This window comes from Phocoena phocoena, chromosome 21 (genome assembly GCF_963924675.1).
Source record: "Phocoena phocoena chromosome 21, mPhoPho1.1, whole genome shotgun sequence".
NCBI lineage: Eukaryota > Metazoa > Chordata > Mammalia > Artiodactyla > Phocoenidae > Phocoena > Phocoena phocoena.
The window spans coordinates 4,061,687-4,083,977 of NC_089239.1; the positions used below are offsets into that span (position 1 = coordinate 4,061,687).

The 22,291-nt window shown below is 59.8% G+C and overlaps 2 protein-coding genes across 5 annotated transcripts in view; both read left to right on the top strand.

Annotated features, from left to right (window-relative positions):
* ANK1 (ankyrin 1) overlaps positions 1 to 14,078 on the top strand; it is a 216,887-nt gene extending 202,809 nt beyond the window's left edge. The window contains exons 1-5 of one of the 4 annotated variants that reach the window (XM_065899925.1): positions 4,612 to 5,017; positions 5,579 to 5,662; positions 6,603 to 6,668; positions 6,974 to 7,111; positions 13,021 to 14,078. In XM_065899925.1, the coding sequence (XP_065755997.1) occupies positions 4,799 to 5,017; positions 5,579 to 5,662; positions 6,603 to 6,668; positions 6,974 to 7,075 (471 nt within the window). In that variant the 5' untranslated portion in view covers positions 4,612 to 4,798 and the 3' untranslated portion in view covers positions 7,076 to 7,111; positions 13,021 to 14,078. Of the gene's footprint in view, positions 1 to 1,178; positions 1,438 to 4,611; positions 5,018 to 5,578; positions 5,663 to 6,602; positions 6,744 to 6,973; positions 7,112 to 13,020 lie in introns of those variants that run through there. The other 3 variants (XM_065899924.1, XM_065899926.1, XM_065899927.1) reach the window with 3 other exon arrangements.
* Positions 14,079 to 17,919: 3,841 nt separating this feature from the next.
* On the top strand, positions 17,920 to 22,004 carry NKX6-3 (NK6 homeobox 3). Its single transcript, XM_065900071.1, has 3 exons — positions 17,920 to 18,301; positions 20,113 to 20,282; positions 21,783 to 22,004. The coding sequence occupies exons 1-3, from the start codon at positions 17,920 to 17,922 to the stop codon at positions 22,002 to 22,004; spliced, it is 774 nt and encodes a 257-aa protein (XP_065756143.1).
* The last annotated feature ends 287 nt before the right edge of the window (positions 22,005 to 22,291 follow it).

The following is a 22,291-nucleotide window of genomic DNA, read 5'->3' on the forward strand; positions in this document are numbered from 1 at the left end:
CGGAGCAGAGTGCGGCCCGCACATTCGAGGGGCGGCGGGAAGGTGCCCGTGCCTAGAGCAGGGTGATCACGGGAGATGAGGTCAGGGAAGTGATGGGGCTGGACATGTCAGGCCTTGGGGTCCTGGAAAGACCGGCATTTCCTGGGTGGGATGGAGAACCGTTGGAGGGTTTTGAGCAGAGGAGCGAGGTGATCTGGCCACGGCCGGCCACAGCCAAGGGTGGAGGCAGGAAGATGAGCTGGAAGCAAGAGTCGATGGTGACGTGGACCAAGATGGTGGCTGTTTGGTGGCCAGGAGTGGTCGTGTTCACCAAAAGGGTTTCCTGGCAAATAAGATATAGAGTGTGAGAGAAAGAAGGACGTCCAAGACGACACGGGTGTCCTTGGCCTGACACCTGGAGGGACGAGGTTGCCATCTACTGCAGTGGGAGGACGGCTGGAACATGTCCGGGGAGAAGACCCTAAGTGTGAACTTGGCCGGGCTGCCCATGCGATGCCCATCAGAAACCCCAAGGACAGACGTTGAGGAGGCAGTTGGACACGCACACCTGCAGTTCAAGGAAGAGATGCTGGGGACCCACATCTGGGGTTAAGGCCACGGGTTGAATGAGCTTGCAGAGCACGTGGGTATAGACAGAGAAAAACTGAGTCTGGGGCCTTCCAGGGTCAGAAGCCAGGGAAATTGGGAGGATCCCGCAAAGGATGCTGAGAAGGAACGGCCAGAGAGGGAGGGAAAAACAGGCAAATGTGTCCCGGAGGCCGTGGAAGAGCCTGCTTCAAGGGGGAGGGGTGATCATTTTGCCAGCTCAGCCCAGGCATGAGGACCGTGCGGTGGGAGTGACCTGAGGGGCTGGAGGGTGGTGGGTGGGATGACGGGTGTGGGGACCCCGATGACGGGACCGTGAGCCACGTGCCTCGGGAGCCCAGAGCGCGGAGCCATCCATTCACAGGGTGGGGCCCAGCGCCACCGGTGTCCGTGGCCCTCTCCACCGGGACAGCAAGGATGGCCCACGCGGGCCTCTCTGGACAGGGCAGTCGCTGTGCAATAGCTCACGCCCTCCCGACCTCCAGTGGGCAGTACAGGACCCGTCCTGGATGGGCCAGGGCTCTGGAGAGGGAGAGTCTCTGAGAGCGGAGACTGGGGGTGACTGGTGTCCTCGGTCTCTTCCTGGGCCCCAGACTGCAGGACTGGGATGCGGAAGGCTCCATCGTCTCCTATCTGCAAGAGGCCACACAAGGCTCCTGGGGGGAGGAGGCCCTGCAAGGCCCACACTTGTTCCAGAGAACCGTCAGCAGGTCTTGGGAGCACGAAGAGGTCCTGGGCTCTGCACCGGAGCGCGCACACACGGAGCAGCCCGAGGCCGGCAGGGACCGGAGACCACAGGGCCCCAGCGAGTGGATGCAGGAGGCTGTCAGCACCTTCTCCTACCACGTAAAGGTGAGAGCCCGCGGGGAGCCGCCACTGATTCTCCAGCCAGAGGGCCAGGCCTGGGGCAGCTGCTCACTTGCCCAGGCCCCTAGCCGGGCGTGTGTTCCGGCTTTAAAAATTGCGGCAGTGGCTTATCTTTTTCTCTTTCCACGTGTCTGCCTCCTTGATCCCTGAGAGGGAGGGGAGAGGCTCACCTTGATGAGACTGCCAGGCACCTCCCCTCCACTGCCCTCCAGATGCCCAGGGTCACAGGGTCAGAGGTTGGCTTTGCAGGGCCGTTGCCAAAGCCGTAGTTTTTTGTGTTTTGGGTTTTTTTCTGCGGTACGCGGGCCTCTCACTGTTGTGGCCTCTCCTGTTGTGGAACACAGGCTCCGGACACGCAGGCTCAGCGGCCATGGCTCATGGGCCCAGCCGCTCCACGGCATGTGGGATCTTCCCAGACCAGGGCACGAACCTGTGTCCCCTGCATCGGCAGGCGGACTCTCAACCACTGTGCCACCAGGGAAGCCCCAAAGCCGTAGTTTTGTTTGCTTTCTTTTTCCGTCGTGGTTTAGGAAGAAGGGCTTAGCACCAGAGACCTGGAGGCCAGGTTAACTCGGGTCCCACCGTGTCTGTAGGGACGAGGACCAGCCACTGTCCCGCCCTGGGTTCCCTTGTGTAAACAAGGTAGAGAAAGGATTGTCGCCAGGGTTCACTAGGGACTCCTTGCCCGTGCGGGTGGGCTCCCTGGGTGGAACAGGCTGGGACCGAGGGCGCGATCCCAGCGCAGGCTCCAGCTGCCTGCACCCTCCGCCCTCCTGGCCTCCCTTCGGTCCTCCCTACTTATTTATTTGCTTTTATCTTCCCTCCCCATTCCCATAGACATCATTTTAATGTGGCTTTGGAAACAGTTCTATTATGAAAGATTGCAAATAGATACCAAACCAGACAGAACAGTCTGTGACCTTTGCGCGTACCCAGTGCCCAGGCGCTGCCACTGCCTGCTGGCGGCCCCCTGGTTTCATCGCCCCCCCCCACCCCCGAGGGGTCCTCCCACGTTATCTTGACGTTAATCCCGGACATCGTATGAACGTGTATTTTTAATTTGTGCGTTCTTATAAAGTTCGCGTCGCTGCTCTGTGCGCGTGTGGCTTTAACGCGTACGTAACAATGTGCTCCGCCCTCCCTGGCTTCTTCTCTTCGGTCAGCATCGGTTCCTCACCCTCCCTCCCCTCCACTGCCCTCTCCTCCCCTCCCCTCGCTCCTGTCCAAGCCCGAGCCTCGAAGGCACCTCTGAGGACCCCAGGACCAGGCGGGCTCCACGATGACCTGGGCTGCTGGCTGCCAAGTGCAGCCAGGAATTAAACAGGGTGGTATTTAGAAGGCGTCCCTGCCGAACCCGCACCACCGACGGCTGGGCGGCTGCACCCATTTTTTAACCCCAGGCCACCCCGTGCGTTCTTGGCCGAGGGGCTGTTCCACAGGAGCCTCTGCTGCCTCTCCCGGTAGTGAGCGCTTGTCCCATAGCACAGATGGCCCCACTCCGGGTCTGTGCCCCCGCCCCCCGCCCGGAGTCGTGGGGAAGGAGCGTCTCTGTGGTTGGCTTTGGTGAGGGGAGGCCTGGAGAGGAAGCAGGACCTCCCCAGGGGACCGCGAGAGAAACCCTCTAGGTCATTTGGCCCAACTGCCTCATTTACAAATGGGGAAACTGAGGCCCAGGAGGCCGACGTCAGGCCCAGGAGAGTCTGGGACCTCCTGACCCCCAGTCCCAGTGAGCCAGCACCTCCCTGTCTAGGGCGGACGGGAGGGTAGGTGAGCTGTTTCCTAATCACCTGCCAGGGCTCCAGGGGATCATAATGAGCCCTGTTTAAGGTGACGGTTTGCAGAGCACCTGTTTGCTAGTATTTCTAGTGAGTCTCAAAAAACACGGGGTCGGGGAGTGGGGTATAACTGGGGGCCTGAACCTGCAAGGCAGCCAGTCCCTCTCTGCGGCCCCGGTGGGCAGCATCTGACCTTGAACTCCTAGGCTGGGCTCAGACCCAGGGCTCTCGTGCCCCCTCGCACGTGTGGCTTCTGTGTCCCAAGTGCTCTCTTGTGGAGATGAGGCAGGATTGTGCCGGGGTCGGAGCTGGAAATCTGACCCTCGTTTCCTTACTCTTTCACGTAGCAAGTTATCAACCTCTCTGTGCCTCCATTTCTTTTGTGTGAGATGGGAAAATCAGAGACGCGGTGGGGGGTGCTGCAGGCGTAACCGTTAGTGTGTGAAACGCACACAGAGCCCCTCCTGGGCAGCGGGCTGCGTGGGGTGTTTGCTGTCACCACCCCTAGCGGTGGGCTCACAAACCGTGCGACCCCCCGGCACTCTCAGAACGGGAGGAGAGCTCCTGAACCTGCCCCTGTTTGACCGCCGGGGAAACTGAGGCCCAGAGAAGGCGCCCCGCTTCCCTGAGCCCCTCAGCGGGAAGCCGTAGGGTCAGCGTGCCGGGTCCAGTTCCTGGTTCTTTCTGCCACGCCGGCTGCAGGCCAGAGAGGAACGGCCTGATCCCAAGAGGGGAATTCCTTTCAGCCGCAGCTGCTGGGCTGCATTAGGGAGTCAGCTCTGCAAAGCTGAGTTTAATGCGCATGGTTCCTGCCCTGGTGTTGACAGCCCAGCCTGGGAAGAGCCTTTAAGGACAGGCCTTAAATAGACACACCAGTGACACGCTTGCATTTGGGGTTGCTGTGCCGCGTAAGCGGGGACCGAGGCCGGAGGGGCTGATGGAGTTGCACGGGCTCCCAGGCCCCTCCCTGGACGCCTGCACTCCCAGAGCTGGGCCTGAGCAAATCACTCACCAGGGGCTATTTTTGAAACAAACCCTGCACCCTCCAGGGTGTTAGCCGGCCCCATCCCATGAACGAGCCGGGTGACATCATTCTGATCATGGCAGTAGCAGCCCAGGGACACACACAAGTAGCCACGTTCTGGAGACATCTTATTTTCCCAAGTCCGAATGGGACAGTTTTCCTGGGCGGAGCTGCCTCTAGCTGTCACAGGGCCACCGGCTCTCAGGGCTGGTGTCGCACACGGTGACTTTAACACGCGCCTCCAGCGCCCAGGACATGCACACCTGCCTGCTTCCTTCTAGCCCTGCCGGACAGCCCGGCAGCTGGCTTGGGAGCTAAAATTACTGGAGCCTGACGTCACCCGGGCCGAGGGCAGAGCTGGGCTCTCGGCAGGAGGGCACTCTGGCGGCAGTTCCACTAGGGGCCCTGCAGCCTCCCTCGCGGGGAGAAAATGGAGGGTGTCCCAGGGGGCCTCCAGAGTCCCAGAGGAGAATGAGAGGCTGGCCCCCCACCTGGTGGCCCCCTGGCTGCGCAGGCCCTGGAGGGCCAGACTCGTGAGGAGGTGACGATGTGGACCTTCATCACCCAGCTGCTGGTCACCCTGGTGCTGCTGGGCTTCTTTCTGGTCAGCTGCCAGAACGTGATGCACATCGTCCGGGGCTCCCTGTGCTTTGTCCTGAAGCACGTCCACCAGGAGCTGGACAAGGAGCTGGGGGAGAGCGAGGGCCTGAGCGACGACGAGGAGACCATCTCCACCAGGGTGGTCCGGCGCCGGGTCCTCCTGAAGGTAACCCAGGCGGGGGCAGCGCCGGGATGTGCGGGACGCTGGTGAGGACGCCTGCTGGAAGAGGCCGGGCGGGCCTCGGGCGGCACTCCCTGCCCTGCCCACCCCCGACTCCCCGACACGGCAGAGGAAGCTCGGCTCCGGGACTTAGGAAGCCGGCCCCCTCCTGCTTCTGTCCCCAGCCAGCCCAGTGAGGCAGCAAGTCACCCTCTGGGTAAAGGCGTCTGGGGCAGGGGGTTCTTTCCTGTCAAGTGCTGTTGGAGTAGAAATCGGGGGCCTCCCTCCGTCTCCGTAAATCCCGCATAATCGCCCCTGTTTTGCCCAGCCCCGCTGCCGTGGCAGCGCTCCTGGGAGCCCAGGGCTCCCTCCTGTCCTCGGGCCCAGGACCCCCCGGGGTGCCCCTCATGCAGAGCCTGGTTTGGCGGCCGAGTTGCAGTTTCCTGCCAGGATGGGGACTTGTGGGACTGTGGCTACTGCGGGCGCTACTTTATTTCTTCATCCTCTGTCCTTATTCCCAAATTCCCGCTTATCAATCTCAAGTTTTCTCCCTTTCTCTAATTCCAGGGGAATGAGCTTCAGGATATTCCAGGGGAGCAGGTGACAGAGGAGCATTTCACGGATGAGCAGGGCAACGTCGTCACCAAGAAGGTGGGTGCAGAGTCCCCCTGAGCTGGGCAGAGGCAGGCGGGCTAGAAGCTTACAGAGGCGGTGGACTCACCCCCAGCTTCTTGCTGCTGCCCTAGCAGAGGGGTAAGCAGCCGTCACAGTCCGGACGTGACATTCCTTACAGCCACTTCGCCTGATTCAGCCTGAATTCAGCTCCTCCGACTGGGTCCAGAATGACCGGGCCCCGTGGAACACCCCAAACCTAGTCCTGTGGTGCCTGGCCCTGAAAACAGCTGGGTGACAGCCGTACGGGGGCCCCTGTGGGCTCCTGAGATCAAAGGACGTGGGAATGCATGGGGTTGGCAGTAGGTGTACACCAGGAGACGTGATTCTGCCTAACAGGTGCTGGGCACGGTGCTAGGTGTGGGCAGGAGGCAGACCTGTGTTGCTCCGGGGCTCATGCTAGGTCAGAGCAGGACCCCGTCTTCCCTCCTGCACGGGGAGCTTCTTGCTTGTGTGTGTTCTCACCTCCCACTGCTTGCACACGGTAGGTGCAGAGCAGACTGTCGTTGGAATATCTGGATGCGTGAATAGGGAACAGGTGGACCCCAGGGACAGGAACGCCCTGCCCTTCGGGGGCTCCCAGTCCTAAGGGGAAGACGGAGGGCGTAAACTTCCAGCACACCAGAAGGCGGGATGGACCGCCCTGGGCTAGAGATAGAAGTCGGGGGGGGGGGTGCCGAGACCCCGATCATCCATGAGCCTCAGTAAGAACCCCCCGCAAATTCCAGCCCCTCTGAGGCTGCCCAGTGCGAATTCCCCACCCGATGGGGGGTGAGAGGCCGTCCGCGATCTTGACCGCTCAGGGAAGGGCACCTGGGGACGAAGGCTGCTTCTAACCCCCAGCTCACTCCGGGACCTGCTCTTTTCAAGCTGTCTGGCCGGCTTCCCCAGCCCCTTCTGCCCTCCCTCTCTTCTGCAGATCACTCGCAAAGTCGTTCTCCACGTCGATGCATCCGGAGCCGATGGCACCCAGGAGCCCGAGGAGGTGATTTCTGGGGGGCCCCTGGAGGACCCTAGTGAGATGGAGGCCGATGTTGATTACTTTATGACTCACGCCAAGGTACTGCCCGAGCTGCAGCCTCCCAGGCCCTCGCTCTTCCGAGGGGCCGGCCCATGACTCCTGCTGCCCTCTGCGCCAGCCCCCTTGGGGCTCACCTCTCACCTCTCTGCTCCCCCTCGAGCCTCCTGCCCCTGGTGGCACTGTTCCCCCCACCTCCGTAGGGCGCCTGTGTTCTCTTGCCATCTCTGTGTGTGATCTGTCCTGCCTTGTGTCTGCAATGCTGTCTCCAGGTGGAGCTGAGAGGGTACAGTAGCCTGCAGCCGGACCTGATAGAGGGCAGGAAGGGGGCTCAGATAGTGAAGCGGGCCAGCCTCAAAAGGGGGAAACAGTGATCTCGAGCCCCTCCCAGTGGAATGGCCTCTTTGGAGGTAACGCCGTCATTCTCCATCTTCTCTGCATGGCCTGGTCCCCCGCGATGCCCCGCCGAGAGGCTGCGGACTTGGGCACCCCTACCCGCCTCCTCCTGGAACTCCCTCCCCTCCCAGCCCCTCCCCGCTGCCCAGCATGACGCAGGAGGACCAGGCACCGCTGCGGGCTCCAAGCACAGACTCCCACCTGCTAACGGTGCCTCTGAGCTCCATTGCCTCCGAGAGAAAACAGCAGCACCTGCTGACCTGTTCCTCGGCAAGCGCAAAAATACAGATTTGAAAAAGTGCTTCCGTGAGTGCGAAGCACTCGGTACATCTCAGTAGGAACGTTATCCTGGAAGCCCAGCAAGGGGGTCTGGAGGAGGAGGGGCGGGGCCCTGGAGGGTGCAGTGGGGTCTGCTAGGCTGTGCTGTTTCAGTGCACGTGGCCAGGAAGAGCTGGACAGGGAGAGGCCTGGACCCCAGCTGTGCCTTGAACCTTGAACCCAAGGCTCCCATCCTCCTTGGTATTTCCTGAAGCATGCGCGCCCTCGCTTTCTAGGAAGAGGCAAAGTTAACAGGAAGCTGTGGGAGCACTGATGGCTGGGGGGCAGGGGCGTGATGTGCAGTGAGGGAGGGAGGGAGGCCGAGAAGACGCGGCGAAGGCTCTTCAGCGGGCTGAGCAGCGCTGGGGGCTTCGGGGCCAGCTCGGACCTCCGTCCTCCCTGAGGGGTCCTGTACTGAGCTGCCCCGAGGCCCTTCGCTGTGCCCAGCTCGGGCCAGCTCAGTACCGGGCGCGTCGGGGTGGGAGTCGGCCGGAAGCAGGAAGCACGCGGCCCCAGCTCCCGCTCGCACCGGGTTATTGTCACCTACACCCCCAGGGCCTGGCTCTGGGCCCGAGGCCAGCAGCCTCCCCTTCCGCATTCGGCAAAAAGCAGGGCCACTGCCTCCCGAGCCCCCAGAAGTGCTGACTCCGGGCTTCCCTCAGCACTCGGGCAAAAGAAAAAGGTCTGGCCTATCCAGTTATAGGATAAAATTAGACCTGACTTCTCAGCAGCTTAAGGAGGTCACAGTGTTAACCCCCGCACTGCCAGGGGTCCGCCGGGCTGCTGGTTTAGGACATCAGCTGTGATCAGTCCTGGAAATAGTCCAAAGGTGCAAGTAATTCGAAAAACCAGAGAGTGGAAGGAAAAGTACACTCTTGGGCCTTATTTTCCTTAGGGCAGAGACTGAAGCTTTAAATTCCAGCTACTGTTTGGCTCAGGTTTTGCTGATGTTCCTGAACAGGAGAGAGGCAGCCCAGAAGCCAGGCGAGGGGAAGGGAGGAACCCAGACATTTTTCAAAAAATGTTTCTGTAGGTGATCTGCGAAGTGGCTGAACCCCCCACCCCAGGGGATGTGGCTCCAGACCACCAGGCGTGGGTGTTAGGGGACGCGGAGCAGAGCAGCCAGGCTGTAGCACAGGGCCGGGGCCTCTGCCAGGAAGAGGCCAGGGGAGCGTGCAGTGGGGACCATGGTGCGGAAGCCAGCGTTCGGGAGGGACAGCCCAGGGGACAGCCTGCCGTGCTCTACCCTCTGAACAAGACAAAGACCGCCGAGGGCTCTCTGGTCCTCCAGACGCACTGCCTCCCACTCGCAAGCATGCACGGCCCCCAGCATTGATGGATTCCAAATGACTGCAAACTTGCAAATTCGCCTACTAGCTACAGTTTATTGTCACCCCAAACGCAGCACTCCCAGCGCCTCCCTCCCGTGGCCTTTCAGGGACGCGCGCACAGTGGTGAAGCACTGAATGCCCTGCGTGCCTGTTCCCAGCTGAGGTCGAACAAGGAGGCCTTCTCTCTGTCCCCGTTTCAGTTCACACTCTGAACAATTGCCCTTTTTGCGGTCTATTCAGTGTCGCAGTTTTTTTTTGCATTTTTATGCTGTTTGTTGGTGATTTCGCTGTTTGAAATGGCCCTGCTGTCTAGTGTTCCTAAGAGCGGCAGGGCCGTGATGGGCCGTGCGGGGGAAGTCGTGATTCGAGGAGCTTCGTTCAGGCACGAGTTATAGCTCTGTCGGACGTGAGTTCAGTGTTAATAAAGCAACAGTATACAGTTGACCCTTGAACAACTCGGGGGTTAGGGACGCTAACCCCCAGGCAGTTGAAAATCCCAGCACTGCTCTCTCTGCCTCAAAAGTAAAGGAATTGATGAATGACTCACCCCCAGGGCGGGAAGCTGAAACAGCTTGGATAGAATCCTGGGCTCAAACTCTAGTTCTTTTATTTCTATGTGTTGTGATCTGTAATCCAATACAAACTTGTCCCCACACTTAGTTCATTTAAATATCTGTAAAATGAAAACGCAGATACTGTATTTATTGGAAAAAAACAAGGTATGAGGGGACCCGTGCAATTCAAACCCACATCGTTCAAGGGCCAATTGTCCATGAAATACGTTGTCTTTAAAGAGAGACACACGAGGTTGTGTGTTCATTGGTTGACAAAACCGTTGTGACCAGAGGCTGGCAGGAACCCTGCACTTACTTTCCGCGGGAGCAGTGGTCCCAGTATTGGCTAATTCAGGGCTCCTGGCGACTCGAGAGAACACGCCTCCTGCGAACAAGGGGAATTGACTGTTTCAGAGAGAGTGAAAGTGGGTTGGGGCCCAGGGTCCAGGCCTGGCTCCTCCAGTTCCCAGGTTACCTTGTTGTCTCACTCCCTAAGCTTCCCTCTCCTCGAGGGAGGATGAAATTAGTCCCTCTGTGTGTCACACTGGTGTAAAAAGGCTTAAAAAGAACCTGGGTCACTGTGAGGATGGCTGAGAGGGGTAAGGAGAACGGGGTGTCTGGCGCTCAACCAATTGCAGGTCTTCCTTGTAGCGTGACCCGGGGCGGGTCAGCTGACCTCTCCCAAGCCTCAGGCGCCCCAGCTGTGAAATGGCAGTAACGCTGATATTCCCTTCGTACGGCGATCGATGATGGGTTTCTCTTCGTGAGAGGGCTTTCTGAATTGCCAAGTCCTGATCCACCAATTCTCAAAGTGCCATCCGCATCACAGTCACCCGAGAGTCCGGTTAGGATGCCGACTCCTGGCCCCTGACCCACACCTGCTGCGTGACAGTTCTGGAACTCAGGATTTGGCCGTAAGCTCGAGTGATTTTGATGCCGATTGAAGAGTGGGTTACTAGGACCAATTCTGGTTTTCCTTCCCAAACCTCCCAGAGGTGCCGTGGCACAGTTGTAGAATTTACACCTAAAGGGTGAGCAGAGATGAGTGATGGTGACAGTGTTCAAAGCCGTGGAACGCCCCAAAGGGCCGAACACCCCAATCCTAGGCGCCTGTTCTGATTCCCCCGCAATCACGCCCAACCTCGGGAAGGATTTTGCAGGAGGCCCGGCGTGTGCGTGAGGGGTGCTTTCTGGTTGTACTTAAGCAGTTAGAAAGTAGCTGTGGAGTCAAGCCCGATGGGGCACAGCAGACAGTAGCAGCCGGTGGGTTTTGCTCTGTGCCCAAGTACATGGGTCCAAGAACCAGGGTGTCAGCGCTGCCAGAGGACAGTGGAGAGCAGGCAGCCTGTGTCCTTGGGTTAGAGGCACCTGGCCGGGCGCTGGGTGGCACCACCCATGAGACGGCTGCTGTTGTTGTTTTGTTTCCCTTTTTAAGAGACACTTTCCATTTAGGCACTGTGATTGCAAGACCTGTGTTGGCTCTGACTAAAAAGAGTATTCTAGCAAATTTGAAAATTCGTCTATTAGTGATCTCAATAGGAGGGGCAAGGAGGCCAGGGGTCGTGTTTTACTTTGCTCTTTTAAGTGACAGCCCACCCTCACTCGCCAGCCCCGGCAGGTGTATCAGAGTCTGGGGCTGCAGGAGAGGGGAGAGAGGCGAGAGCCGCAGACGCTGGCGGGGGATGGGGCAGGTGGCACAGCACAGAGAGATGACACGAGGATAAAAGCCCAGCCGGCACAGCCACTAGAAGTGGCAGGAGGCTATTTTCTAAGCGTTTATAGGGTGAGACCGTGTCCGGGGGCACCCAGGGCGGTGGCAGGGTACTGGACGCAGCTGGAGATTGCGGCTCTATTAGAGACTAATAGAGACGTACTGTATCCCCACCCCTGCTGCTGCCCGGGTGCTCCCGCCGGGCCCGGCCCTGCTCCTCCTGGAACCTCAGCTCACCCAGAGACGGGAAGAACGGTTACGCTAGAAGGATCTCGCAGCCTTGAACCTTCTCCTCTCCTCTGTGTCCGGGCAGAAGAGTGGGAGGGAGATGGTAGCCTGTCTTCCCCAGGCTCAAGCTTTCATAACATCTCCTATGTGGCATGCTTAGCACTGGGGTAGGCGCTGTGGGACTGGTAGGAAGGGTAAGAGCTTTGCTCTTGCCCTCAGAGTGTTTATACTCTAGCCAGGGAAGTAAGCAGACAAGAGAGAGGACGGACAGGACAGGGCATTTCTGGAGCCCAAGCACAGCGGCATCCAGTACCGCTCAGTATCCTGAGCGCTTCCTAGGTCGTTAGCGCTCCAGCATCACAACAGACAAACGAGGTACGTCCTGCTCCTGCCCTCGTCTCACGGCAGAGGAAACTGAGGCCCAGAGAGTGTAAGTAACTTGACCGAGGCCACACAGCAGGAACTTGGCAGAGACAGGATATGAACGCCGGCAGACCGGCTTCAGAGTTCATACTCCTAACTGCACTCACGCAAGGCAGCAGCAGGAGAGGACAGAGAAGGGGAGGCTGAAGTCTTCAGGAAGGCCTTGTGGAGGAGAGGTCTGAAGGGTGGTGGGCAGCACCTCAGCCGAGACTGGATGGTGTCCTTGACGGGGGAGCCGAGGACAAAGGCGGGCGTGCGGGCTTTGGACTTGGAGGAGGGGCTTGGCTGGCAGTGATGGGACAGTCCCCTCCCGGGCAACCGCTCGCTCAAGCCACTGGCAGTAGAAGGCCTGGCCTTTTGCTCTGGGGAGGAGCTTAGCCCCACCCTCCATCCCTGGGGAACCACTCAGGGTTGAGTTCCCCTTGATCACCTCCAGCCTCCTCCCCAGCCCTGGCACTTGTAGCACCCACGACGAGCTCCCTGTCCTGGGACACAGCTGTGCCTCAAATGACTTCCCACCCCACCCAGGAGATTGTCAGCTCCTCTTAATGTTAAGTCCCTGCAGACAGAACCCTGGGTGGCTGGGCTTGGAGATGGGGTTGTCCCCCCATCTCCCCCAGGCTGGAAGAGCAGGCCCCACGGGGTGGCAGGAGCCCCGTGTCACTGTGATTCCCAGGCTGCAGAGTTGAACTTCACTCTGGCAAAGTTGCTGTCTTCCAGCCTAACATACGTAGTCCCCTGGGGAGAAGCCATCTGGTTTTCAAAGATCTCTTTGCCCCCAATAGAGGTTGTCCATCCAAAGGGCACGAGGAGAGGAGCCCGAGGCCCCGACAGTAAGGGCTGTGGACCAGAGCCAAAGAGGCGCTAAGGTCCCTTGAGGCCGTGAGTTCCCGAGGCCATGTCTGCTCCATCCCCGGGTCCCCAGGCTGGCACACAGGAGACATCAATGCATGTTGGCTGAACCAAACCGAACAAAACAAGCCAGGGTGCTGCCACCGCCTAGCCTGGCCCTTGCTGGGCTCCAGCACATGGCCCCTCTCCTAGGTGCTGGGTACACGGGGACATCTCCCCAGGTGACTGCGCGGGCACAGAGTACCCCACAGGAGGGTCTCCCGGGGAGCTCATCGATGGGCACGGAGCTAGTGGCAGTCTCTGCGTCGGGCAGTGCGATAAGGATGGCTGGTGTTTCAGGAAGGTCCAGGCCAAGCCCAGTCCCTTTCAGCTCCTGCCTGGCTTAGGGAGGCTGCTTTTCCTGACTCACCCCTGCCTGAGCCGCCAGCACAAAACTGTGCATCGTGGGTTTTGGCTGGGAGTTGCGCCTCTAAATTCTAAGTGACTCCTCTCTGTGTGTCCCTCAGGATCACACCTCGACACCCAACCCTTGAACTCCACACACTCTGCCACGCACCCGAGAGCTGGACCGAGGCCCCGGAAGCCGCGCACACGTCCCTGGAGGCTTACGGCATGACCTCTGTAAGGGACGTCCTTTAGTCACCTGTTCGCATGAACGACCGACTGTAGACGCATGACCTACAGTCCTCTATCCTGCCTCTGGCGACGGTGGATCTCTTTCTGGAGTCTGAACGGAAGCAGCAAGAGGGGGGAGAGAGAGAGGGGGACGTAAAACAAGCGCAGGAGAGCACGGAACGCAACAGCAAACAAGGGCTCTTTTGTGGCTGGGATGAGATATTTTTTTAAATCATTTCAATTTCGACTTGTTACAGGGTACTTTTTTTTCAACCTCATCTGTAAGAAATCCATGTGAGCTTCCTGGAAAGGAAAAAAAAAAAAGAAAACTAGACATGAAATCAGTTCCACACCTTAATCCCTTACCCTCATCCACCAGCCTTCCCCACACCTCCACGCTCCACGTGTGACCAGCCCTGCCGCTGCCCCGTGGACCGAACCTTCCAGAACGCTCTACATGGCGTCAGGACACACACACGCATACACACACACACACACAGACACACACACCCCTCTCCCCTCTGCTCAGTATACACACAGATTTTACTGTGACATCCGAAGTTGTATAGACTCTCCTGTGGATAAACTGGAAATTTTTTATGTTGTCGCTCTCTCTCTCTCTCTGCCAGTTTCAGTATTAATCATCTTCCAATGGAAAATCATTACCTTCAGAGTGCATTCGGGGTTCCTCGTGTTAGGGACTTAAGACTCTGAGGCGAGGACCCCCAGGCTTAGCTGTAGGGCTCCAAGGGAGCCAGTGCCCATCCAAAAGGGTCTTCACTCTCAGCTGGGGGAAGGCCGGTGGCTGTCCCAGGATTGCACCAGCATGTTCAATAGAGAAGAGGTTTTCTATATCTTCAAGCACTTATGTCATAGTCCGTGTTCAAAGTGTCAGCTGTACAGTAATCAGCCTGTGTATATGAAAAACAATAAATACTATGCAAACCAATAGAAACACTTTAGCAGTATGTACAAAGCACTCACAGCTCAGCTCCTGAGGACTTCTCCGGGCTGCGGGAGGAGCACAGCCTGTCTCTCAGTGAAAGAGGAAGGAAGGGAGTAGGCCTAGGGAATGCACCTGCCCGTTCTCAGGTCAGCCGCCTCCCCGAGGTCTCCCAGAGCGAACTTGGTGCTGTACGTCCAGGCAGCCGCGGGATGCGGGGCCCGGGCTGGGCAGCCTCAGTGCCCCCATCTGACCAACACCCCACCCTGAACCCCCTGGAGAGGCAGCGCAGGGGGAGAAACGGCTGGAAGGAGACCTTCCTGGGCCAGGGCCCCGTCAGGGCCGGACGGAGACGGCGGCTGGCTGTTCCTCGCCTCGGTGCCATCGGGGAAGAGCCTTAAGTTACACCAGAGCCCCCGGCAGAGGGAGGCCCGAATCAGCACAACGCGCCTGCCCCGCGCGGCACCCTCCGGGCCAGGGGAGAGACTGCAGGCTCTTCTCGCCCGCCTGAGGGCCACTGTGTGTGGATGTCCCGTCACCTTCCTCCCTGCTTCTCTGCCGAGATGTCCTCAGAACACATCCGAACCTTACAAGTAGCACAGAAGCTCCCTCGACGTCAGAGCCCCCCAACCCCCGAGGCCCCGGCTGGCCCCGGCGCACAAGTGTTCTGGTGGGTCCGGGCGGGGCTGGCCGGGCTCCCCGAGGGACGGGCGGGGAGTGGGAGCTTGAGCGCGCGCGTCGGCCCGCGAGCTCCAGACCCAACCCCCGCGGGGGCCGCGCGCAGAGCATCCCCGCCGGCCGGTCCCTCCGCCCTGCCGCGGCCGGCCGGACTCAGTGAAGGCCGAGGAAGACAGGCGCAGGGCCGCCTCCCGCCGCGATCTGCCGCCGCCGACCCAGTAGCTCCTGTAGAGCCGCGGCCCCGGCCCCGGTTGCGCTTTGGCTCGTCGCTCTGTCTTGCTTGGCCCGCCGGCCCGCGGGCCTCGGCGGCATGCTGCGTTCGCTGCTAGTAGGAGCTGTAGGGGAGAGGTTTGGGGTCGCCACACAATGCCTAGAGAATGCTGCAGTCTGCACCTTAGACGCTGTTTAGACGTTTTGGAATCACCTTGATTTTTTAAATTGTTATGGAAATGATTCTTTTCTTGACTCCCACTCGCTCTGTTCTTGGGAGGGACTTCCCACCGCACACCCCACTCCACTCTGATGTATAGACCATTCTCCCTACACCAGCTGAACAAATGTCAAAATTAATAAAGAACTCGACTCATGGCACAGGCCTCCATCTCTCCTTCCCGGTGCATCTTTGGGGAGTGTGGAGAGGGGGCGCTGGGGGAGTCTGGGGGTGATCAGTCTGCAGGGAGGCGTCCACCTTCTCTGGAAACCTGGACAGCCCCTTAATCAGGACCACCCACTCTAGGAGAGGCATTCCCCACCCCGCAGATGGTAGAGCAGATTTCTGTCCCACCTGAGAACCATGTGATGGGGCAAGTCCAAGATGTTGGGAGGGGGGCGCGCCACAAGCACCAGGGTACGTGGCTGAGCCCACAGTGGGCATACACTAAGGGGGACTCTCCCCCACAGTGCTCCCTGTGAAGGCATCTGGCCCCTGCAGGCAATGCCATTCAGAGTTCAAGAACTTCCAAGAAAATCACCCTGTTCCTAACTAGCTCCTAACACTTCATGCAAGGCTGGTCACCAAGCTGGCCTCAGTTTCCTCATCTGTCAAATGGGGGAAGGGATTAAGTGATTGCGAAAGTCTCTTCAGTTTGTCATCCTGGGAGTCCTGAACACAAATGCCTCTGTCAAGCTTGGCAATAAATAAGAATAAAATTATTTACTGCAGGTTTTCCTCCTCACAAGTTCCCATCATTGGTGGGGGGTCGGGGGGTGGCCAAATCACAGTCACAGGGTTCTAGGAGCACTCCCCGCCCTCACTCTGATTGTGAAGCTTCTCTCTCAGCGTCAGAAAAGACATCCAGGCCAAGGGACCAGCCATGGCTGTGCACTGGCCTCGCCCAGAGGCTTTTGTAAAGCACAGGTTCAGGATCACAACTGCCTAGGTGATTCCTGCAGCAACACTGGGAACTGGAGCTGTTTCCCAAATGGTTGTGATGGGCAGCTTCGGAGTGCGGCCAATTTAGACCGATAAGAAATTTTCTCATTTTTAATCCAAACTTCCAGAAAAACAAGGTCCACAGCCTTGGTGGGGTCTTTCTTGTGTTAACCTACGTCATCTACGCTACAGGGTCGTGGCCAATTCCGGCCCGAGCAGATAACAGCAGCATGGGGAGAGCCGGCTCTCTGTGAGAGGGGAGCCTCCCCTCAGCCTGGGCCATTGGCCTCCTGCAGGAAACCCAGGAGCAGGCTTGTCTCCACCTGCCAGAGGGTGACCATGGGCTGGTCAGAAGCGGCTTTGGGACTGCCAGGCAGAGGAGGGACAGAAGTCCATCTGTCAGGCAGCCACTGTTTTTCCTGTCATTTTGCATGTCCAGACCAGCAACATGCTGATTGCCATTTTTAAAAAAACTGCAGGAAAGGATGCTGTTCCATGCAGAAATGGCCCAAGTTATTTACTGCATTTTCCCTGTTGCTAAAACAGGAGAGAGACCCCAGTAGAGCCTTGTATGTTGTAAAAATTCATTAGGAAAAGAAAGTCATATGGGTGCTCGGCGATTCAACCTAGTCTCATCCATCAAATATTTACTGAACACCAACCTAGAGCCCGGCACAGGTGCCGCCACTGAATCAGCGGCCATCTCAGCCCTCAGAGGTTTCCATCCCAGGTGCCCAGCCAGGCAGAACATGACAGAGGCACAAATGAGTCCTCAGAGGAGGAGAAAGGGAGGACAGAGGGATCAGGGAAGGCAGGACAGAGGGATCAGGGAAGGCTGCCCAGAGGCAGAGGCAGAGCCAGGAAGCACCCACAGCCAGCACTTCCATAGATGCCCCACTCCCACCCCCTGCCCCAGGCTGCCGGGCAGGTTCCCACCCCCAGGCTCTCAGGCCCCAAAGTCCAGCCTCCCCACTTACCCGGCCCAGCACGGAGGAGGGAAGCGAAGCATCGTGTCCAGACTGCACGCTCCCCCAGAGGCTTGGGCATGTGCACAGAAAGGGGCCTGGACACCTCAGAACAGCATCCCCTGAGCCCGCAGGGGGGGCCCCCCGGAGCGCTTTTTCCTAGATGCTCACTTGGGGGACCAGGAGCTGGTGGACCCTCTGAGAATGAACATAGGTTCCAGAGCACTTTCTCTTTTCTTTCTCCCCCTCTGTCTCCCCACACCCCCCCCATCTCTCACTTTCTCTCTCTCTCTCTCTCTCTGACGCGCGCGCACACACACACACACACACACACACACACACACACACACGCTGGCTGATTTTACAGTCAATCTTTCAAAGTGCAATTTGTCTAGGAAAAGCCAATGTGAGGCCCGTGAGTGTTTCCACCAATGGCGACGCGGCTCGAGCAGCTCAGCCAGTCTCGGGTCTGTATTCTAATGGGCCCCATCTTTATCAGGGAAATGTTGCTTCTCTGAACTTGAAACTTCTCATGGAGGATCCCTAGACTCTGAGGCAGAGAAGGGGCCTGAGCTGAGGCGGGGGGAGGCACCTCTCCCCAGGCCGGGCAGGGACAGAGGGCTCGCACCTGCCCTGGGAGCACCTGACTTCCCGCGGCTGACGTGGTCGCGGCCCCGGGCAAGGGCTGGGCTGGATGCCTGGGTGGGAGGGCAGCCTGGGGCTCGGGCAGCTTTGACCCTCCGGAGCTGCCATGGGATTCTGGGCCGGAGCTCGGGGGCTGTAGGAGTCTGGATTTGGGCTTCCCACCTCCCCTTGGCCCTTTGGCGGGGCCATGGAGTCCAACCTGCAGGGCCCGTTCCTGCTGAACAACGCGCCGCTGGCTCAGTTCTCGGAGGTGAAGGCCCCTGTGTGCCAGTACTCTGTGCAGAACTCCTTCTACAAGCTCAGCGCCCAGGGGCTGGGCCCCCAGCTGCCCGCCGGGACCCCGCACGGGATCACGGACATCCTCAGCAGGCCCGTGGCCGCGCCGAACAGCAGCCTCCTCTCCGGCTACGCCCACGTGGCCGGCTTCGGTGGGCTCGGCTCCCAGGGGGTCTACTACGGTCCCCAGGTGGGGAATTTCTCCAAGGCGGGGAACGAGTACCCCAACCGGACCCGGAACTGCTGGGCGGACACGGGCCAGGACTGGCGAGGTGGGCGGCCGTGTGACAACAGTGAGTACGGGGAGGGGGAGGACGGGGGACGGGAACGGATGCTCACAGGGGTCCTCGGCCGCCATCCGACAGCCTGGGGCAGACCCCAGGGTCCGGCCCTCCACCTGGCGCAGCACAGGCTCCTCCCCTCCCCCTCCCACCCCGGCTTCGCTCGGTTGGGCGTCTTGACCCCCGCCCTCACTCCTCACCAGCTGCCCTCCTGGGGAAGCCGGGGTCCCAGGAGACCACACGGCTCACCCCCACCCTGTGTACGGTCCTGCTCACCTTCCGTCTCCCGCCCAGAGCCCGTGTCACCACTTCGTCCAAGCCGGCAAATGCCGTCCCCAGCGAGAATCTGCCACTGCATCGCCTTCCCAGAGCCCCCCGCGCGTGCGCCGGCAGCACTCGGGGACACAGAATGTACCCTGAACCCATCTCGGTCCCGCTGCCTTCAAGGGGGCCTGCTTCCCTCCTCGGGGTTTATGTCAACAACAGCGCCCGTACCACCCAGCCTCCTCAAGCAGCTGCTGAGTCCAGCCCCACTGGGCCCTCGCTGTCGGGGGACCTCACCCACCCATCCCCAAACCATGGTTTTCAGAGAGCTGGTCCGGGGCCCCCAGGATGCCAGTCAGACCTGGAGGAGGTGGCAGGTCGTGCACAGGCAGGGGAACGTCACCCGGGAGGCAGGGGGAGTGACAGTGGCTGCAGGAACCACCCCTGGACCCGGATCAGGCAGGGGCAGAGGGGGCCTCCACTTCGTCCCACCGGGGGGCTCCTCCACTGGCACAGGGGCTTGGGGCGGCCCAGGAAAGCCCAAAGCACTCCTGCCTTCCGCCCACTCTGCTGCTCGGGACCCTCACACCCCTCGTCAGCCTGAAACATGGCGAGTCCCACAGGGGGCCGAGACCTCATCTCTTGGAAGCTATTCTATAACCTGGTTTGTGGGTGCTTTAGGTCTTGAGCTGTCCTTGTCTCTCACTTCCATGTCCCCCTACCCACACGCACCCCGTTTCCACACCCCTGCTCTTCAACCCTGAATGCACGTATACACACAGGGAAGTATCTGAGTCAGTGGCTGGATTAACACAAGGCGGGGGGACTGAGGGTGACAGCCTCTAGGAGGCCTCATCTCCTTTCTGTGCCTCGGCTTCCTCACCTGTAAAGTGAGGACATGGGGTGTGAGGGTCGGCTGCACTGCACAAGGCCCTGCACGTGGGCATTCTGCTTCCCCTGGTCCCTATCCGCCCCCCCCCCCCCCCCCCCCCGCCGAGCTCCCAAGAGGCTGCCCTGGCCGGGCAGGGGTCAGTTCTTGAGGCTCCGCGTCCGGACTCTCCATGGGGTTGAAGCCACGACTCCCAGGCCTGGTGGCAGGGGAGAGCAGTAACTTGGAGCTTATGGTTCTAGTTTCCCAAAAACCTGGAAAATGGAATCTCAAGAGCAAGGAAGTGGGGGAACTCCCAGGCCCCTGGGGCCCTGACGGTGGGTGGAAGGTGCTAAATCCGTTTCTCGGTGACCTGAAAGAACATCCCTGAGACCCAGAGGAAACTCCTACCGCCCCTCGGGGTGTGGCTGCATCACTGCGTAGTGAGGGCATTACACAAGGAGACCCAGTTCCAAGCATCCTCTGGCCCTAATCAGCTGAAACCTGGGGCAGGCGCCCTCGGGGTCCCCGCCCACCCAGACATGGCGGAGGTATGCTGCTTGGGTGAGAGGTGCCACCATGCCCCTGCAACCTCAGCAGCTTCTCCGTACGGGCGCTTACCCTGTGGGAGAGGCGGGGCAGGGCTGACACCCCCAACCCCGCAAACCGCACACTTCCTTCCTCCCAGCAGCCCCGGACCCCCTGAGCGACAGCATTCACAAGAAGAAGCACACCCGGCCCACCTTCACAGGGCACCAGATCTTTGCCCTGGAGAAGACCTTCGAGCAGACCAAGTACTTGGCGGGTCCCGAGAGGGCGCGGCTGGCATACTCGCTGGGGATGACCGAGTCGCAGGTCAAGGTGAGTGTGTGAGGGACAAGAAGGTGTCTGCCTGGCAGCGAGAAGCCCCACTCTCCTGGCAACTGCCGCTCAGTGGGAGGCCGTCCTGGTGTTTGGGCACTGCCTGCCCACCTAACCCTAGAGACGGTAATAATGACCCTAACGCCAAATGGCTGTCATCTCCTGAGCCCTGTTCTGAGAGCCTTATGTGTAGCAGCCCATTTAAACCTCACAGCAACCTGGCGGTGGGCCTTATTACCCATCTCACAGGTGAAGAGACAATCTCAGCCGAGCCTCTTGCCCCAGGTCACCGGCTGGTAAGTGAGTACCCTGGATTAGAGGGCTCTAACCTCATGCCTTCCCCTCCTCCGCACGGTCGAGGCTAGAAGTTTCAAGAGCTGATGGCAGCCTCTGGGCCGGATCAGAGCTGGCTTCAGGCTTGTTCCGTTAGCCAGGCAAACGAGCCCACCTTGGTTCACCAAACTCGAAAGTGAAGATAACTCCCCCCCACGCCTGCCCATGAAGTCTGAGCCTCTTTGCTCAGCTCGGGGCAAGGCTGCCTCTCATACTGCACACCTCGGGCCTGAGCTCGGTGGGTAAGGCAGCTTCTGTCCCCTCAGGCTCCCGGGGGGACCCCTGGCAACTCTGAGGCTCACTGTTCCCTGAGGGGCTCTGGCGGGGGGCACCAAAAGAAGCAAGCTCTGGGCTATGCTGTAACTGCCCGGCACTGTGACAAGGCGACGGGCTTGAGGGGAGAAGGAAGCACAGGGGCAGCCGGGGACCCTGGCCTGGGCTCCCTCAGGGCGCTGCATCTCCAGCCGGCCACCCGCCCAGGCAGCTCCCTCCAGCCAATGTTAACTCCCAAGGAGAGGAAGCGCCGAGTCTAAGAGGAAGCCCTTTCCGTACCACTCCGCTTCTTTGGGTCCTTTCTGCACGCTTCTGTCTCCAGTAATGAGCATGTGTTATTTGTATAGCTGGGGGGCAATGATTCATGAAGCTCAGTGGAGGTCTGTGAGGTTAAAAGCACGTCAGCCCCTTCCACCCAAGTACTCAGATGGCAAAGGAGAGGCAGATACACCGCAGGGAGGGTTAGAGCTAAGATGAAAGGGCTGCTGCACTCGCATTCATTTTTATTTTATTGCCCCCCTCAGAAAAAAACTAGTGTGACTATGACGGCCTAGTCCATTGCTGAACCATTTATTTTACGATCAAGATGAGGCTGGGGGGGCTTCCCTGGTGGCGCAGTGGTTGAGAGTCCCCCTGCCGTCGTGCCCCGGTCCGGGAAGATCCCACGTGCCGCGGAGCGGCTGGGCCCGTGAGCCGTGGCCGCTGAGCCTGCGCGTCCGGAGCCTGTGCTCTACAACGGGAGAGGCCACAGCAGTGAGAGCCCCGCGTACCGCACACACACACAAAAAAAGATGAGGCTAGGGGGATACTTGCCACCGAGTGGAGCCGCCCTCCCCAAAGGGGCCCTGTGCACGCTGCGTGCCAGCGTGATCCTCAGGGCCCTTCTCCTCCCAGGTGTGGTTCCAGAACCGGAGGACCAAGTGGCGGAAGAAGAGTGCCCTGGAACCCTCGTCCTCCACGCCCCGGGCCTCCGGAGGGGACCGCGCGGCCTCGGAGAATGATGACGACGAGTACAACAAGCCGCTGGACCCCGACTCAGACGATGAGAAGATCCGGCTGCTGCTCCGGAAGCACCGCGCCGCCTTCTCCGTGCTCAGCCTGGGCGCGCACGGCTGACCCCGCCGGCCTCCACGTCCCCGCGGTTCCCAAAAGTCTAACGGGGGCTGCGGGGGAGGAGTGGGGAGGGGGTAGGATGGAGGGGGAGAAGCAGGAGATGGAGGGGAAGAAGGAGGGGGAGGAGGAGGCCAGTCTCCTAAGGGAGGAGGGGGCAAAGAGGGAGACGTGAACTTGTCCCGAGACCGGGCACACCTTCCGCCGTCTTGCACCTCTGTGGGCCCAGGCCTGGCCCTGCCAGCTCTGCAGATTCTAAGTACACAGGTAGATGAAAAGCGATCAGGCTCTGC